The sequence below is a fragment of the Sarcophilus harrisii genome, chromosome 1 (genome assembly GCF_902635505.1).
Source record: "Sarcophilus harrisii chromosome 1, mSarHar1.11, whole genome shotgun sequence".
In the NCBI taxonomy this organism is placed as follows: Eukaryota; Metazoa; Chordata; class Mammalia; order Dasyuromorphia; family Dasyuridae; genus Sarcophilus; species Sarcophilus harrisii.
Window position 1 is genome coordinate 534,078,430 of NC_045426.1, and position 19,205 is coordinate 534,097,634.

General features: G+C 33.5%; 2 protein-coding genes across 14 annotated transcripts in view; one reads left to right on the top strand and one right to left on the bottom strand.

The window, feature by feature from the left end:
- Positions 1-16,809, top strand: part of HSBP1L1 (heat shock factor binding protein 1 like 1) — a 66,266-nt gene extending 49,457 nt beyond the window's left edge. For 7 of the 10 annotated variants that reach the window (XM_031946758.1, XM_031946753.1, XM_031946757.1 and 4 more), the window contains exon 5: positions 16,657-16,809. In XM_031946758.1, the coding sequence (XP_031802618.1) occupies positions 16,657-16,687 (31 nt within the window). In that variant the 3' untranslated portion in view covers positions 16,688-16,809. Of the gene's footprint in view, positions 1-10,460; positions 11,301-11,330; positions 11,388-15,943; positions 16,151-16,656 lie in introns of those variants that run through there. The other 3 variants (XR_004230999.1, XR_004231000.1, XM_031946760.1) reach the window with 3 other exon arrangements.
- On the bottom strand, positions 1,916-16,788 carry TXNL4A (thioredoxin like 4A). Of its 4 annotated transcripts, XM_031946749.1 has the most exons (5): positions 16,614-16,677; positions 16,449-16,513; positions 13,919-13,992; positions 8,278-8,381; positions 1,916-4,877 (listed from the first exon to the last, which is right to left on the bottom strand). In XM_031946749.1, exons 3-5 carry the CDS (start codon positions 13,943-13,945, stop codon positions 4,706-4,708), a joined length of 303 nt encoding a protein of 100 aa, XP_031802609.1. In that variant the 5' UTR covers positions 13,946-13,992; positions 16,449-16,513; positions 16,614-16,677; the 3' UTR covers positions 1,916-4,705. The 4 variants fall into 4 exon arrangements, with proteins under 4 accessions (XP_031802609.1, XP_031802611.1, XP_031802610.1 ...); XM_031946751.1 differs by lacking the exon at positions 13,919-13,992 and having other exon boundaries at positions 16,614-16,739; XM_031946750.1 differs by lacking the exon at positions 16,449-16,513 and having other exon boundaries at positions 16,614-16,700.
- Positions 16,810-19,205: the final 2,396 nt, after the last annotated feature.

Here is a 19,205-nt window from a genome sequence, read left to right on the forward strand (position 1 = left end):
TGTTTAAAATGACCGTACATGTATAACCTATATAAGATTGATTGGTGTCTTGGGAATGGGGTAGGTAAGGAAGGAAAGGAAAAAAATTTAGAACTCAAAATTTTACAAAAGGAAATGTTAAAATTTAAGTACATGTATGTGTAATTAGGAAAAATAAAACACTATTAAGTGGAAAAATAAATAAATATAAAGGGAGAAGTCAGGGAAATTGTAATATAGATAACCAGGGGTTTTGTTCTATAATGGTTTCCCAATAATTAATTTCAACAAAGTCAATATACATGGAATGCAATATCAAATTATGATTATTAATTATATCCTGACAGTTTATCACACAATACCATGGTTTGTTTAAAAACCTCAATGATCTATAAACCAATTTGGCTATAGTTTAAATATGCAAGAATCTTTACAAAGAAACTATAGGGAAAAGCAATGTTGTATATAAAAATGACTTTTGTTTTTAAATTTTATTTTGCCTAATATCCATAAACCTCATTTGGTACCAATTGCTTGATCCTACTAGCTAATTTTTTATGAGTCAATTCTTTGTTTCTCCAACTGACATAAGCCCTTTGAAAACTGCTCATCACACATACATGAGGGGTTCAACAAATTACCTGTTAAATAAATTAATATCATCAGTAATAAAAAGTTAACATTAATTAAAGTATAAAACACTTTTTAAAAAATGTTTCCTTTATTTTGCTAAAATAAACAAGAGAAATAATGTATGATAACGAAACCTCTTCCATTTCCCAGTGATTTAAATGAAAATGTCACTACTGTGAATGTAACTGTAATACATTCTAATGCAGCACTTCATTTTGCACAATGGGGCAGAAAAACAAAACCTTTCTATTATTAGACATTGATTGTAACTAAAGGCAAAGGTGTATCTTAATGTAGATTGAGGAATATCGCTTCAATAGCACTTTTCAAAAATATGCTAGTTTAAAAGTATTGGCTGGACTTGGGGAGGTAGTAAGGGGAAAAGAGGGAAAAAAATTAGAACACAGTGTTTTGTAGGGGTGAAAGTCAAAAATCATTCATGTATTTATTTTGAAAATAAAAAGCTTTCATTAAAAAAATAAATAAATGTTATGTAGAATTTCCGCCGCCCCTCCCCCCAAAAAAGTTTTGGTTGATAATTTGAGGAAAAACATTGCTGTACACTTGCAAACTAGAAAGGAAAATTTGGAAATTCTGATTCAAGTGTTATATTTAGGCAGAATTTCTCTTTTCTTTTTCAGAGATTGTTAAATCATGACAATAGTTGTTTTGCTCCTCAAAATTGCTATTTCCATCAATTTAAGTAAAACATTTTATTTGTGATTTGCACTTTCAAAAATGGTGTGTGGTGTTTACAAAGCTGGCATACACAAAACAATAAAAAAAAAAAATAACAGAATTAAAACAAAAAATAATTATGAAGAGGGTGTGTATCAACACTCCCATACCAGGCACTGTAAATGTTACTCCAAGTGAATAAATCAGACAACTAAGGCCAAAGGGTAAATATGTAGGAATCTTGTTATCAACAATTCAAGAAACACTTGCTAAATAATCTACTGCATGACAAGGCATTCAAAATACAAAGACAAATGAAACAGTACCTGCCTTCAAGGAATTACATTGTACTATTTGTATACATTTTTTATATATCTATTTGTATATATCACAAATTAGTAAATACAAAGAATACAGAGAGTAATTTTAGAGTCCTCCAAAACACTAAAAACTGTGGAATAAGAATAGGAACGGTCTCAATTAAGAGCTGGAACCTGAGTAAACCTTGAAGTTGAGGTTTAAAAACCCACACATCAATACATATACAATAGTTCAATAAAGTAAAGAACACTTAACAATTTTGCGTAGGGGTATATGGGTAGGAAGTGGTTTTTTCCCATGGAAGTGGTGGCCACTTAGCTAAACATTAAAAGGAAGCTAGAGACTCTTAAGAAGTTGGGGTAAGGAGGGAGCACACACTCTAGGCACAGGAGATGAAAAAGACTATGCAATGTTATGGATAGAGATGGAAGGTGGCATGTCAAGTTCAGAGAGATAATAACCAATTTGACTGAAATAAGTGAAGGGAAGAAATAACAGAATACAGGAAGGCAGGTTGTAAATAACTTAAATATGTAGGGATTGTTTCATTATTTATACATGTACCTCCAGTGCCTCATAACAGTGCTTGGTATACTGTAGGCACCTAATAGTTACTGAATACTTGCTTGAGTAATTAAATGATCAAGTCTAAATTTTAACCTAGTGCAATAGAAAGCTATTAAAGATTTTTGTATAGGAAAGAAATGTGATCAAATCTTTGTTTTAAAAATATTAATTAGAATTAGATTAATTTGCTACTTGCATGGAAAATAGATTCGAAAGAGGAGAGACTTGGAGCAGAAGGAATGAAGAAAGCTCACAAGTTTAATGGGGAAAAAAGTTTTTCTTGGTAATAAATTTTAAGAGGAATTCACCTCTAGGATCCTTTCATAAAAGGCACTATTATGTAAATAGGCATTACTACCAAACACAGCTTCGCAAGATACATTAATATCCTTCAAATAGACTTTTTGTATCAACCCTCCATCCTCTGTGAAAGCTGAGGGCTATTTTAAATTCCAGCAAGGGCAAAAATGATTTTTCAGGGAGCTGAGGTAATATGGTCTCAACATACACTTTCATAATCTAATTTATAAAGGAATAGAGCTTTTAAAACCCCAGAGAAAATAATAATTTAACACAGATCTTTTCCTCTAAAATATCAAATATTTCAAGTAAACTGTTCACAATTGTTAGACATCAGATTGTTCATGGTTAAATTATCTGAGAACTTCTTGAATAATCATAAATGTTACTAATAAAAAAGACTGATGTTTTGCACTTCTGTTAAAGGATAGTATTAACACTAAAAATTCAGGATCATAATCTGAATTCTTACACAGATAGAAGGCCATCCTATTTTTTGTAAAGAAAAGGCCTAAACTGCTAATTTAGCTTCTACCCCTAAGCTAGTGCAAATGTCATTACAGGGAGAAACAATGAAAATGGTAGGTAAAATTCTTTGACAATCAAGAAAAATTGTAGGCAGCAGGGAAGATTTAGTTCCCGGGCAGTAATTTGCTGCTTCTTTTTTAAGGTCTACAAAAATAAGAAGTCCATTTTCCTCAAAAAGTTTGCATTCTACTGGAGGGAGATAACGTTTACAAAAATAAACATAAAGTACAAAGTAACATACAATCCTTCAGGATGAGGGTGAGCACTCTTAGTAGTGGGACTGGGGTTAGAAAATAACTCATGTTGGAGGCAGATCATGAATTGGATTGAAGGGAATTAGGGATTCCAAGAATCAGAGAAATGGAAGAGAGGAGTATTCTAGATTTGGGGGCAAGAGATAAAAAAGTAAACATCCTATTGAAAAGAATCTCAGCAGTTTACATATCTATCCCAGTGATGCTGTCATTGCTCAAAAAAAATGCAGCCCCTGACAATACATTCTTTTGAATATCTTTAATCAAATCTCATCTTCATTCTTTGAGGATGACATTTTGGAAAGTAGTCCAAAACATTCAAGATCAGATCTGATGAATATAGTAGGCTATAATGCAAGATGACAACATTTTTGTAACTTTCTTCTCCAAACTCTGAGGGTTAAACACTAAGTTTTAAAAGAACCTTTTGAGTAATGGAAACGAGAGGAATAAATACCTTAAGGACAACATTTTTAGGATAGTAATTTAGATGTTCAGATTCTTGATAAGCTTATTTTTTTAAAAATGAAAGGACTCTGCAATTTCATTCAAATGATTTAGCAAAATTCCCCTTTTTCCTTCCCCTTCTTATTGGAAAAAAAGTGCTTCATATGGAATAAGTCAAGATTCAAATTTGGGCTCTATTTACTACAAGATGGGACCTTGGTACAAATAAAATGACTTGACTTCTTTGGGCCTTAGTTTTTCATCTCTGTTCTCTTTCTAGTTCTAAATCTTACCCTTTAATAACCAACCAGATTAGAATAAGAGAAATGAGTTTAATTTGCCACAAGGAAAGTTTATATGGAAGAATTTTTTACCTTTTGGGGATATGGAGTCAACTTCCCCAGAGATTTTTTGTAGAGAAAACAAATAAGTAATGATAATGAATAAGAAGACTAAATATGTTAGATAACTAAAGTAGGAAGTGAACTAGTTGAATCTCAAGTTCTTTAATTATAATTGAAGGTTCTGTTTTTAGCCAGATGAAAGGATTAACATTTCTTGTTTACATTTTGGGAAGATTTTAGGAGATTTGAATAGTTATCAAATAATGAAAATAGAGAAATAACAAATTATAAAATATAAAGGTTAAACAAACTCTTTTAATCTTCTGAGGTAAATTTAGTGAAACTAGGAATCTCCAATCACAAATTAAAAAAAAAAATTAACAGACTGATCACACTTTCATATATTTTAATTTTTTTTCAGATGTGAACTATTTATAGTTATTTAATCATATAAAAATACACTGAAAATGTAAGGCTATATAGCCCTCATTCCAAAAAGATGTTCTGTGCCAGCTCCTTATTTCATTTATCTTCCAAGCATTTTCCCCAAAGGATTTAAATAGCTAAAAACAAACAAAAACACAATTCCACCCCACCCTATCCCCCAAAACAAAACAAAGAGCTTCTACATAGTCTCACATCTCCAAAAGAACATCAGTATCTGTATTTGGTGGAATAGTCCTTTGGAGAAACCACAAGACCTCTACCTTTACGAGCACCTCTATATACTGTTTCTATTATGTCAATCATTTCTTGCTTGTCTTCCATCGCCCAGTTAATCTTGTTGTTGTTACCTGTACCCAAATCAATCATAATGTGCTTGTTCCTTCAAAGAGAAAGAAAAAGAAGTCAATTCACATGACTTTAACTTAATTAAAAAAAATTTTCAATAGTATTCTATTTTTCCAATTACATGTAAAAACAGTTTTCATCATTCATTTTTGTAAGATTTTGAGTTCCAATTTTTTTTCTCCCTCTCTCTTTCATCTAACCTCCTGAAGATATGAAGCAATCTGATATAGGTTATATATCACGTAACTTTAAAGAAAAAAGAATGTTAAGTACTTTACACATATATCACCAAAGTTATACATTGTTATTATTTTTTTCCAAGTCTCATTACAAGCAGAGATTGGTCACAACTGAAAGCTACAATATCATCATTATCTTAAATATACAGTGTTCTCTGTCATTTCTGGTTTTTATATAAAATAAAAACTTTAACAATTCACTGCTGGGTAGAGAAAGGTGTGCAGTTATGGTAGTCGGACAAGGTGTGAGAGAGTAGCATAGAATAAGATGGGATACAAAAGGTTATTTAGATTAACAGGAGTGGGGTAAGGTATGTTATTAATGAGAATGGGATAAAGAGGGAAGGAAAGGATGGGGCGGGGGGGGGGGGGGGGAAGAGGGGAGGGAATCCATAGGTGAGGGGAAATTGAGCAATAGCAAGACAAGTTAAGGAAGAGAATTAAAGTAGAAGAGTTAGTAGGAATAGGAAATAAGAGATATATACTGACACTACAACAAAGATGAGGAATAGAATTTATTAGGGAAAAAATGTAGGGCTGGGAATCATTGATCTTAGACAAAGTCAAACTTAAAGATTTAATTAAGCGTGATGGATAAATGTGTACACGTGTGTTTGAATATATATGGGTATGTATGCATGGTAGGTATAGGTATGTGTATATACAGATATATGTGTGTGTGTGTGTGTATATATATATGGGTATGGATGGATATGAAGTTATGTGTGTTTGTGTGTGTATATATATATATATATCTGTGCTTAACTGTAGCCTGCTTGGAGGAAGTGGTGGAAAATGAAAGGAGGGAAAAAGAAAGTAGGAAACAAAAGAATTCTTGCCTACAAGAAAGCAAAAATGGACACTCATGAATATAATTTCTTCTATTATATATGCTTTCTTGAAATGGAAATTTAGTTCAATTTTTAAAAATGCACTACTGCTTTTACTCCATTATACAGACTTCTGAATAAACATTAGATATATTTCATTTCAACATGATATTTATTAAATACCCCCCATCTATGTCAATATAGTGGCTATTATAAATATCCACTATATATTAAATACCCAATATCATATCTACTAAATAGCCTACCTCCATAATATCTCTTGCATCTGTTCCTTTCTCTACTCAAATAAACCACCACCCAATTCAGGCCCTCATCATTTTTAAGTTATTTGCAGCAGTCTCCTAATTGGTCCTACCACACACACAGTTTCTTCCCTCTCTAATGAATAGTCTACACAGTTGCTAAAGTGATTTTCCTAAAATGAAAGTTTGACTATGTCATTCCTTTCCCCCATAATCAACAAAGTTCAGTGGCTCTCTGGAACAATTACAAACTCCTCTGTTTGGCATTTATAACCTTTCAAAATCTGATCACAGACTTTTTTTTTTTTTAACCAAACTTGTTATATAATATTCCCTTTCTTATGGTTTAGTCAAATTGGGATTCTTAGTGTTCTTCAAACATGGCATTTAATCACTAGTTTCTATGCCAATGTACATACTTTCCTCATGCCTGGAATTCACTTCCTTTTCATCTCTACCTCTCAGAATTCCTAGTTTCTTTTAAAAACTTAGCTCCAGAGATGCTGTCTACATAAAATCTTTTCTTATACTCTTTCTTTCCCTGCTCCTCAAAATATTACGTTGAATTTACTTTGTATATATACTTTGCATCAAATAAATATATACACTTAACATAAAACAGACAAAAACACATTATCTTTCCTGATAGAATGTAACATCCTTAAGGGTAATGATGGCTTCATTTTGTCTCTGTAACACATGGTAGATAGTTGACCATAAAAGAAACTTACTTAAGACTCGTCAATTGCCTTAATTAACTTGAGATTTGAACCTCCTGATTTGAAATAATTTTCTTTCCACTAAATCAGACTGTTCAGTGTTGTTAGTGAATCCTAACATTCTCCCTCAAACCCAATTAGCAGTTAAATTTTGCAATAGTACTTTTCTTATCCCTCTCTGCCCATCCTTTATTTCAATTACTATTCTATAACTTGTTTTCTTTCTTAAACAATTCCAATGACCACCTGAGAGGTCTTCCTAACTCATCTTCCTTACAACTGAATTGTCAACCACTACAAGTTAATTCTGCTTTCATACAGGTCTAATTACATCATTCTCCTGCTCAAAAGTTTTCAATGTCTTTCCATTTATTAGATAAAATCCAAACTACTTATCTTGGCATTCAAGAGTATCCACAAGTTTGTAATCTGCCTTTCCAATTCTACCTCAACTTAACTTCCCTTCATATACTTTTATGTTTCTACCAAACCAGTTTATGTGGTATTTATTAACATACCTTCCCTTCTCATATTACTGGTTCTTACAAGGTGTGCTGCAGCACACAAGTACAACCCAAGTTTTATTCGGTATACTATGCAGTCACTTCTCATACTCTGAGATTTTAACATTCCCCACCTCCCACTCTCAGCTGCAGCTTGCTGCCTGTGTCTTATTAGGTTGGCTTTGGGATGGTCACATTATTCTTCTTTACATGGAGGAAGAAAGCCACCTTCTCCATGGTGAATCCTACAGAAATAAAGAAGAGATGAGGAGATGCAGGATGGAAAGGAAAAGCAGAGCATCCCACCATTTCTACTGGCAAAGAATACTCTGATATGAATTCATCCTTTAGTGTTCCTCCCAAATGCCATCTTCTTCAGTCATCTATGATCATTCCTCCTATAATCAGTAGGCAGTAAAAACTGTAATGCTTTATTTTCTGAATTTAACCAGTCATGATATTTGAGGGAAATAGAATGACAGATTAATAGTATGCATGAATTATTAAATGTATATTAAGATATTAAATAAGATTAATAATACATATTATTTTGAAGCCTCTATATATGATGAAATCTCATCATACCTCCAAATATACATACAAAATGGAGAAACTTTCTTGAATACATTAATTACACTTAACCTAGTTTTCTCAGCAGCCACATTTCATAAAAATGATTACTGAAGACATTCAATTGGCATGACTTCATTTCTCTATTAACAAATTGAGATTCATTTTTTGTATTCTAAACTAATTCCACTTGGAATGTAAATTAACTGTTTCAAAATGAGAAGTACCATACTCAAAGGTATTTTGAAAGTTAAACATCAATATCTTTCTAGAATAAACTAAGTAATACTTTAAAAAAAAAAAATCATACCTGAAGAAAAACATGACAGTACAGGGATCATACAACTCATACATTTTATTGAAGTCTGGTACTTCTGTAATGTCCACAAGATATATAACTGCAAAATTTTTTACCTAACAGAAAAATTAAAAAAAAAAAAAGCAGAATCAATTAGGATATATCCTTTTTATTTCATCTCAAAAAGGTACATTTTAAAAGAATTTTGTTACAATATCATGATATTTTTTAATAAAGGCATTTATTCATACTTCTATCTAGAACCATTTCCCCTATGATAGTTTTTATGGAAAAAAAAAGCTGAAATGTAAATTTTGACACTTAAATTTTAACACATCCTTTTTCTATTTTCTAAGGTAACTCAGGATATCCTAATAAGTTTAAAAAAAAAAACAATCTAAATCTGTTATGAAGGCTATAAAGAAATTGCAACAGGTATTTTATTCACTCTGAACTAGTGTAAATACTATAGAAAGACTTTTCAATAAAATATTCTCTTATAAAGTCTCAAACATATTCTCTCAACAAACACCTCAAGTGTTTGGGTCCTGGCTTGGCAATAACTTTGAACCTGACCATGAGCTTGGTCTTCTAGTCTTTTGGCTTCCACTTTTCCAATTACTCTGGTGTGAATACTTGAAACTAATTTTTTTTTTTTTAATAGCCTTTTATTTACAGGATATATGCATGGGTAACTTTACAGCATTAACAATTGCCAAACCTCTTGTTCCAATTTTTCACCTCTTACCCCCCCACCTCCTCCCCTAGATGGCAGGATCACCAGTAGATGTTAAATATATAAAAATATAAATTAGATACACAATAAGTATACATGACCAAAACGTTATTTTGCTGTACAAAAAGAATCAGACTCTGAAATATTGTACAATTTGCTTGTGAAGGAAATAAAAAATGCAGGTGTGCATAAATATAGGGATTGGGAATTGAAACTAATTTTGATTTTAAATAATACCCAAATACAAATTATTATGTAAACCATACCTGTAAGGAATAGCTAATTTTCAAAATTGTACTCCTAGATCAGGTCATTAGAAGACTAATAAGAAGAACAAGACTGTAAAGTTCTAATGGGCCAGGACAGTTTTAATTATACATAACTAAATGTATATATGAAAAAATAAGAGTATGTATGTATATATACATATATATACACACACACACAACTATATTATACACATACACATCTCTCTCTATATATGTAAAACTATATATTTTTCTTTCCCACTTTGCTCAATAGTTAGCACAATGCAGTTCACAGAATAAGCACACAAGTATCTAATCAGTATGCATAGAAGATAAAATATTATTCCTAGCAAGGGCACAGAGTTACCCCAAAATGTAAAGGCTTATGGTACAGCAGAAAAGAGTGATGGATCTGGAGTCAGAGAATCATGACCCTGCTACTTGAGGCTAGTGTGACCTTGGGCAAGTAACTAAAATGCTAAGGGCCTACCTAAGTTCCTCTAGATGGTCCTTGGGTGCCTTCCAGCTCTAAATCTATAATTTTATGATCTTGATCATTCTTTTTTTTAATGAAGTTTTCCTGAAATTTTTGTATCACCAAAATTTTCATCAGCATCTTTCTCTCTTCCTTCTCCCACAGAGCCATTCCACATAAATATACCTCTACTTTCCTGTGCACAATAGGCTACTCTCTCTTTCTCATATGTAAACTAGGTCTAAAGAAGCTAAGTGTTTGAAAAATAAATACGCGAATTTGTAAACCAGAAAACAAAAAGGCCAATGAACTGACTTCACCTTAAACAAAACTGTGGCCCACAAGAAATAGAAAACAATAAGACAAATCATAATAGAACTTTTAGTTACACACACACATACACACACACACACACCCAAACATTCAAAATTAGAGATGACATTATTTTAGTTCTTTTATGGAATATTCAATACGAATTAACAGATATTCCACAATGCTATTCATTGCTGAAGAAGATATTAATATACATAATCACATTTTAATTAAATCAAATTAATATTTTAATAAAATTGTTTTTAATTATTTCTAACTGTAGCTTCATTACCATTAATTTCAGCAAGTTGTTTTATTACATTTTTTTTTACTATTATTGTTATGTCCAACTCTTCATGATCCCATTTGGAGTTTTCTCGGCAAAGATACTGGAGTGCTTTTTCTTTCTCTGCTTATTTTACAGAGGAGGAAACTGAAGCAAACAGGATTGACTTGTCCAGTATGCTAGTATGCGAGGCCAGATATAAATTCAGCAAGATAGGTTTTCCTGTCTTCAGGCCCTGTACTCTATTGTGACATCTAGCTGCCACTCATTACAAGTACCATCCTTCAAAAATATAATTGGGTTAAAGGTATTAAACAATGAGTTTGACTTCTTTCAATAACCTCTGTTCTTTATCTTAATGTAACTCTACATAGCACTCCAACAGAAAACCAGAGTGAGTTCTGTATACTGCAGTTATACTTTTGACCATGTCCAAAGATCAATACTATGTACACTACTTCAATCATAAAAGAAACAGTAAACAGATACATCAAAATCTTAATAAGAGAAACAAGATAAAACATAGGGATATGAGAAAGATCATTATGACTCAATGAATGAACTTTATATCTAAAGCCCTAGAATCCCCCTGATATAAAAGCAAAGATTATAAGAAATATTTTCTTAATAAAAGTAACTTACTATATCATTTAATTTACAAGATCTGAGTTTTACTGAGGAAAAAACAAGGCAATTTCCTTACCACTATGATTTTCATACTAAAGTAAAGCTGAAAAAAGGCTAGATTTTAAAAAGTCTCTATCAGTCTTTAATACTGACAAAAGAAATAATTTAAGTTCCTGAATGTTTTAATGGAATGTTGTAATTATAATTACCCAGCTTAGCCCTAAAAGATAATTTTAAAATCTTCCTCTATCCTTTGAAATTGTGTGTGTATGGGGGTCTATGGATGTAGAATATGGTACATATTGTTCATCACAGTGGATGTGTTGGTTGGTTTTGCAAAATATCTTTTTTTTTCTTTTTAAAAAAACCTTTGTTATACAGAATAGCTTGCTTTGAAGAAGGAAGAACATATACAAAATGAAGATGTAAAAGCAAGAGGTATCAAAAGATTTTTTAAAAGCATGTTCTTGTTTGTCTTTAATATTGAATATATTTTTTACAACTTGAGATTATAGTAAATTTTTTAATTTTTAATATTATAATTAATTATCAAATTATAAAAATTAATGTATTATTGTATATAATAATAATAATAAAAAGCAATTTTAAAAAATTACTGTTATTTAATCTATAATATGAACTATACCACAAAATCTCAAAACAGTTGTATCTAGAGATATCTCTAGATTATCAACTTATATTGAGTTTTTAAGCAACTAAAACCTCTAAGATTTTTTAAAATTACAGTTAAGTCAGCTCCTTCTCATTTTGTATCTGTGCAGTTTTTTTTTTTTAATCTAAGTGAAAGTTTTTACATTTATCCCTATTCAAGTTCACTTACTAGTTGGTACATCATGCCAGTGTATTTAAATCTTTTGAATCTCAGTTCTCTCACTTAATATAATGACTGATCCATGAATAAAATATTCCAATTCTCAACTCCAAGCATTGTCCACTTATGCCTGAGGTGCTCTCCCTCCTCAGTTCTTGACTACTGACCTCCCAGACTTCCTTTAAATGCCAGCTACAATCTCACCTTCCACAGAAGCCTTTCCCAAACCCATTCTACTCCAATGGCTTCCCTATATCATATTTATCATGTATATGGCTTCTTTTATCTCTATTTGTTTGCATGTTATCTCCCCCAATAGAAGGAAAGTTCTTTGAAAGTAGGGATTTTCTAAATGTATGGACATATACACATATATTGTATTTAACATATACTTTAACATTTAACATGTATTGGTCTACCTGCTATCTGGGGGAGAGGGTGGAGGGAAGGAGGGGAAAAATTGGAAAAGGTTTTGCAACTGTCAATGCTAAAAAATTACCCATGCATATATCTTGTAAATAAAAAGCTATTAGAAAAAAAAAACTTTTTTAAAAGTAGAATTGGCCAAATAAAAAAGGTTAAAAAAAAAAAAAAGGCAGGGATTTTCTTTTGCCTCTTGTTATCTCCTGGCACAAAGTGAGCATTTAATAAATGTCTGATTAATTCAAAATTTTCAGATTACTAACTGATTAATTCAAATGAATTTTTTCATGATGTGTCTTTCTACATGAATGTTAAGTAGTACTTTTCTACCTCCATTCAAACATTTATGAATAGGATGAATTCCTGTGGCATGTACTCAAGAGATTTTTCTCTGCTGGCTGAAACAATTTGTTAAGAAACACTCTGGAGAGACATATGTGGATACAATTCAACCAACTAAAAAAATCTACCTAATATTTTCCAATATTTTTGGGCAGTGATTTTTATATTTTTAAGGAATTAATTTTGTGGCTGATATAAGAAAATCAAATGCTAATGATTTCATTAACCAGAGGACATTCAGGTATCTTACTAAAGTCTATTCTACCACAATTTAGTTAGGCTCATGCAACTTTTTTACTTTTAGGACTAAGGCCTTACTTCTATAAACAGACATAAGTGATTAGGGCTAATGAGAATCTGTAATCATCCATAGGGACTCCTTTTAATAAGAAACTAGAATCTTTTGTCACATAAACTCATCGTGAATTGAAACAGCATCTCATATACACACACACACACACACAGAGAGAGAGAGAGAGAGAGAAAGAGAGAGGGGGAGAGAGAGAGGAGAAAGAGAGAGACTGATTATGTAACTTCCATTGGAAAGAGTGATTTTCTTTAATTTTTCTAAAATAAAAAGATTTTTGAATCCTCCATATTGGATCTCTTAACAGTCCCACAAATAATTTACGCATATACTGCTTCCAAATGCTCATAATCCAAAATTAAAAACTTTAATCTGTATCTTCAAACTAACATTTCTTAAATTTATTTTTATGTACATGGTTCTGTCCTTCAGTTATCAAAGAGTCTCAAAAAAAAAGCATAAACAAAATTTTTATAAACATTACATTTAAATAGGGAATATGAAGTAAAAGCATGGTATGACATAAAGAGCACTGGACTTGGAAGACAGGAGATCTGGTTCTAGTGCCATCTCAGTTATTTATTAAAAGTGTAACTTGGGCAAGTCACCTCCCTTTTACATAATTTTCCTAATTTATAAAATGAAGGTGTTAGCTGAGATGATTCCAAGTTTCATTCTGTCTATAAAATCCTATGTTGTTCTAGTGCATCTCAAAGCAACACTGGAATTTATTACTACTACTTGTGACTTCAAATTATCACTGTGAGCTTCAAAAATTCAAAATGTAAAAATGTTTTGTATATAATAAAGAAATATTTAAGTTCTTGAAACTACTTGTCAAATGGCAAAATTACTTTTTTAAATTTTATTGTACCACAACTTTGAATAGTAAACTCTAGATTTGATAAAGTCTAAAAATAGTTTCCATCATTAAGTACACACCTCAAAATTAAAGAGTTAAAATCAATGTGAAGTACTGATTGGCAAAAGCAGTATGTCAATAAACTATATTTGAGGAGAAATACTGTATAATCAAGAACCTGAACATTTGGAAGTTTTACTCACTTTAAAACTGTCGTGATATCCAAACATGGCTCGCTAGCAAGATGAGGAAGGAGATCTCCCATTATCTGCCATTTCTGCAGAGGGAGATTTTTAAATAGAAAGTTATGTTTTTCTTATTTCCCACAGAAACCTTAAGCATCAAAAATTCTAATGCTTCCCCAAAACAAATTCCAGAATTATACATTTCTATTATGTCCTTAAATAGGGTGGTGGTAGTGGGAGGGGTGGTGGTATGGAATACAAAGTATTGAAAATTTTTTTTGCAAAAATTAGGTTTGCATTTTATGTAGATATTAAAATGGATGTTAATTTAAAACTAAATCCAAATTCCACTAAATTATAGAAATATGATACAGAAATCTATAAAGCCAGAAGTTAAAATTTTCTAAAGTTGTTTTCATTACTAGATTTATTGTTATATATAATTTAGCCTTTTATATAGTGGTTTACGACATAGAAATGATAATAGATTTAGAAGAGGAACAAATATAATTAACAGAACACGAAAACTTGCATTATATTCCCTAGCTAATTATAACTTATTACAACATTGTTGGACTAGGAAGAGATGACTGATACAATCATCAACCATTCGAGTCTCATTTTGACTAATGGCAGCAGGATTTAGACTGCTTAAGGGCAGCTTATAGCTTCGTGTACCCATGTTTAACTTTTATAGGTAAAAACCTATAAAATGGAAATCAAGGTTCATATACTTTATATACTTCAGTAGTGGTTCCCAGTTTGAAAAAAAAAATGCAGTTTTTCTCCCTTGCTTTCCTCAGAAATCTCTACCAATTCATTAGTTTACTGAGGTGGGAGACAGAGATTAGAATGTGACTAGATGTTGAAAGTATAACAGAGTATATAGAAGTCAAACGAAAAGGCATTTCTTTAATTCTAATCTCTAGTTAATTGTCATTCCTAATATGATAAACTTTATCCTGGACAAAGACTGTCAGGTTAGCTTCATATAAAATGTTTTTATTGTTCACTTATGACTCTTCATGACCTCAAAGATCATAGTATGCCAATGGTTTCCATGGGGTCTTCTTGGCAAAGATACTGGAGGGGTTTGCCATTTCCTTCTCTAGTACAGTAAGGCAAACAGAGGTCAAGTGACTTGCCCAGGATCACACAGCTAGTGTCTGAGGACAGATTTGAACTCAAGAAGATGAGTTTTCCTGACTTCAAGTTCAGCACTCTATCCACTGAGCACCTAGCTTGTTACAACTGCCCTGCACACACATACAAAGCATACACACATGCATGTCTATGTGGATCTGTCAATATATTCTTTACAGAGTTTATGTAGAGATTCATGTTGGTGTTTCTTACTAACACTATGGAAGACTTAAATGAAAGAAAAACAATGTTTATAAAAGTAAGCCATGATATTTGGTAATTTAAAAGATGCTTTTAATGACTTTCATTAACCTTTAATTACATTTAAAATTTGTAAATTTCTTCTTAATGAATAATTTACCATCATCACAACATCTGAAAACAAAACATGTTAAATGATTATTCTTATCACAGCCACCAGATATTTGTATCAAAAGGTTACCACCTAGTAACACAGTGATAACCCACATCAATAGTCAGCAATTAATATTGTCAGAAAAAAAAAAGAACACTAAAATAGAGTACTCTGGTTTAGACAACACAAGTCTAAAGTTTTATTTCCAAGTGTCAATGGAATTTGCTTTAGAGAAAGAGATCAATTAGTTCACTCACAGATACTAAAGAGTATTACAAGTAAGAGACTATTAAAAACACTAATTTCAAGATTATAGTTTTGATCTATTTCAGTGAATATAACACATATCTTTCATAAAGTTTAAAACTAAAGATACTAAAAATCAAAATTAACATATCTTCAGTAGAACTTCTAAGATGGTAAAGGAGAATTTTTTTCCTCTAAAAATAAGGCATAATCTTCCTTGGAATATCTTCTGAAATTTTAGGCTAATGTTTTCTTCTACGTGGAGTTAAACTAATTTTCATAATTTCAACTATTAACAGACACAAAAATAGGCTAAAGTTGAAGGTAAAAAAATACCTGGGAACAGCAAGATCCTGAAATCAAGAAAGAATGAATCAACAGTACTTATTGATTATCCATTAGGCTGGAAGCCTGTGCCACAGATGAATTTCTATTGACCATGTTTATTATCATTCTGATTCTTTTTAATCCTGAATGAAGTTACATACAACTAAAAATGATATGGGGTAAGTAAATCTTGAAAAATACTTTATCTAAACCACATACTGGCATACTAAAAAAGCAAATCAATTTAAAATTTTTGGTTTCAACATGAGGTGAGGGTTTTAATCTTAGATCATATACATTCCTCATTTACTTAATTCAAAGAAAAAAATATGTAGATTTAAGAACCTAATTAATGACATCAATTAAAAGTAGCAGCAGAGTACAAGAATTCCGAAGAGCAAAAGAGAATTAGGAGATTCAGGGTTAAATCCTGCTTCCATCCCCATAAAGCTGTATGACTCTTTATAGTGAATTTACCTCTCTGGGTCTCCATTTTTTCATCTGTAATATGAAGACAATACTTGTTCTGCCTATTTGATGGGCTGTTAGGAGGATCAAAGGAGAAAAAGGACATCAAAGGGCTTTGTAAACAAACAAACATGAGGGATCATAATATTAAAAACTTACTCAAATAATATTTACCTTTTCTGCAATACTATATAAAACTTCATCCATTTTCATACAGGTGGGATCCCAATCATGTCCGAATCGAATAACCACCACTCGGTCCTCTTCTGAAAGAATCGCTTGATCTACCTGCCAACCATTGTGCAAATGTGGAAGCATGTACGACATCTTGAACAATTAGCTTGAGTCCTGCAGAAAAGAGATCCACTTGTTAAAAATCATGGGTCTTTTTTTTTTGTCCATCTCGTTCCTACTAACATTAAGAAATAAGACACTTAAATACTTCAACCCAGACTAGTGAAAAGCAAAATACTAATACCCTACATCCTCCCAAAAAGCTTCCCACACCATTCCAACCATACAGCTACAAAGTGACCCTCTTACAAATGTCAAATAACACTCCCACCCCCGCCCCCTCCCTACTTTAGATGAACTTTGTGTAGCCAGGCCATTTATGCATTAGAAGACTAAAAAGAAAATCAATTTAAAATGTTTGGCTTTAACCTAAGATTCTGACTTTTAATATGAGGTCACACTCAGAAGTTCAAGAAAAAAAGTATAAATGTTTAAGAACCCAATTAATGACCAAAACTATGAATAGGAACAATAAGAGCATAGGAAAATTAAGAGATTTTAGATTCAAGTCTGGCTTCCATCCCTATCTATCCGTGTGATCCCGTACAAGTCACTGTGCTCCTCTGTATTTTTGCTTCAAAAGAGGCACTAATGGCCTAAGCCGCGGCGTCCCCAACTCAGGCCAGTAGGAAACGAACCTCAGGGGTTCGGTTATTCATTTACATAACGGGGGAGGGGCAACTAAGAGCAAAAAAAAAAAAACAAACAAAAAAAAACTGCTCATTTAAGAAGAGCGGTGGCCGCGGACTCCAGGCACTAGAGACAAAAGGTCCGGCCACGTCCGGGTGCTTTCTTTAGGCTTCCCCTCTCCTGTCTCGGACCCGAGCGAGGACGAGATCCCGAGTCCACGTGAGACCTACGGGGGCCGGCAGCGGACAAGACTCCACGCTCTTTTCCGATTCCCCAAACCAAGGCCTCACCCACCCTGTTTCCCAAATCAGTCTAAAGGGTTGTAATCGGAGCTGAGCGCCGGAGGAAAATGGCGAAGCAAGAGAACAGGGAGCTGAAACACGCGGAGGGCCCAAACCCTGCTGAAGGGAGGCCGCGCACGAACACGTCGGCAAAGAGAAAAACCCAGCTCCGGGAACCGCCGAGAGACGAACCGCTGACCCGACGTCGTCCCCGTCCCTGACATCGGCGTATGTGCGTCAAAACGTCTGTGCGGGCACGCTCCCGTTCTGGTCGGGAGAGCGCGCGCGCGGGCACAAACAGCACTTTGAGGCTGTTCCCGGGGAAACGCTTCCGTAAGCAGCAGCATCTGGCCTAGCGTCGTGGAGCGGCTTCCTAGCCATCCGCTAGAACGCTAGCGAGTGGGATCCAGTGAAGGTACTTATCTTTCCTTAACGCACTCTCCTTCCACAGCGATGACGTCAGCCCGTCTCAGTAAACAAGTGCTGCTGTGTGACTCAGGCCTCAGGGAGGGATGGGAAAGGGGGGAAGATGTAACCTGGCCGAGGGATGCTCAAACTCTTACGGGGAAGACCGCCCTCAGCACCTCTACCTATACTGGCCATTTAGACGGAAGCCGTCCTTCCTTCGTTTCGGAAGAGAGCCGAGGTTTCGAGAAGCTGATGCCAGCGAAGTGGATTTCAGGAGGGCGGGCGGGCTGTAGAGGGCGCCTGCCTCCCCCTCCCCCTCCCCCTCCAAAGCCCCCTGGATCCAGGGGCGAGGGATGGAGCAGGGTGACTGGAAATGGCCCCCGATGTCATGGGATACCGTGAATTAATACCAGAAATTAATGGAAGGTCTTTAACGAGTCTCCGTTTGACTTAGCCATTCATAAAGCGATTAAGGCTAGATAACCATCGAGGCTTCTTTTACCTGGTACCAAAAAAAATGAATAAATATCTCAGAGAGAAGGCACTTGGAGCTGAAAGGATAGAGGTGACACTTGAACCTTGAAAGGTGACAGGCAAGCCAGGAGATAGAGGTGAGGAAGGAGAACGCAATTTTTAATTCTGAGTCTATCCGATCAATAGCTGGCGTTTCTAGAGCACTATATACATAGTCTCTTTTGATCTTCTCCACAGCCTTAGAAAGTATCGATTACAGTGGGGCCTTATCATTAAATTTTCTTCCAAATGAAGTGGGGAAAAAAAGGAGAAACAGCATAGCGCAGTAAATGGAGTGCTGTGTGAGGAGTCAAGATTCATATTCTGTTCCCTGATACTTATTAATTCTCTGACCATAACCATAGGAGTTAATCTTGCTGGCTCTCATCTGTAAAATGAGGGGATTGGACTAAAAAGCATCTAAGACTCCCTCTAGTTCTAAAACTGTCTTTCTCTGAAAGTATCTGAAAAATGTAAGACCCAAATCAAACCAAAAATGTAAGAATGAGGCTTTCTTTGAATTTGTAAGGCAAATCAATAATAACAACTTGCCTTAATAGCAACTTAAATTTTCTTAGTTGTTTAAATTTACAAGGTAGTTTCCCAGCAACTCTGTGAGGTAAGTAAAGAAATCGTTTTA

Coding starts and splice junctions, on each gene's coding strand:
- TXNL4A (XM_031946748.1), bottom strand. CDS start 16,766: ATGTCGTACATGCTTCCACATTTGCACAATGGTTGGCAGGTAGATCAA. Junction 8,382..16,613: donor TATATAGTATTGCAGAAAAG/GTAAATATTATT, acceptor TTTTTCTGTTAG/GTAAAAAATTTTGCAGTTAT. Junction 4,878..8,277: donor ACTGTCATGTTTTTCTTCAG/GTATGATTTTTT, acceptor TTCTCTTTGAAG/GAACAAGCACATTATGATTG.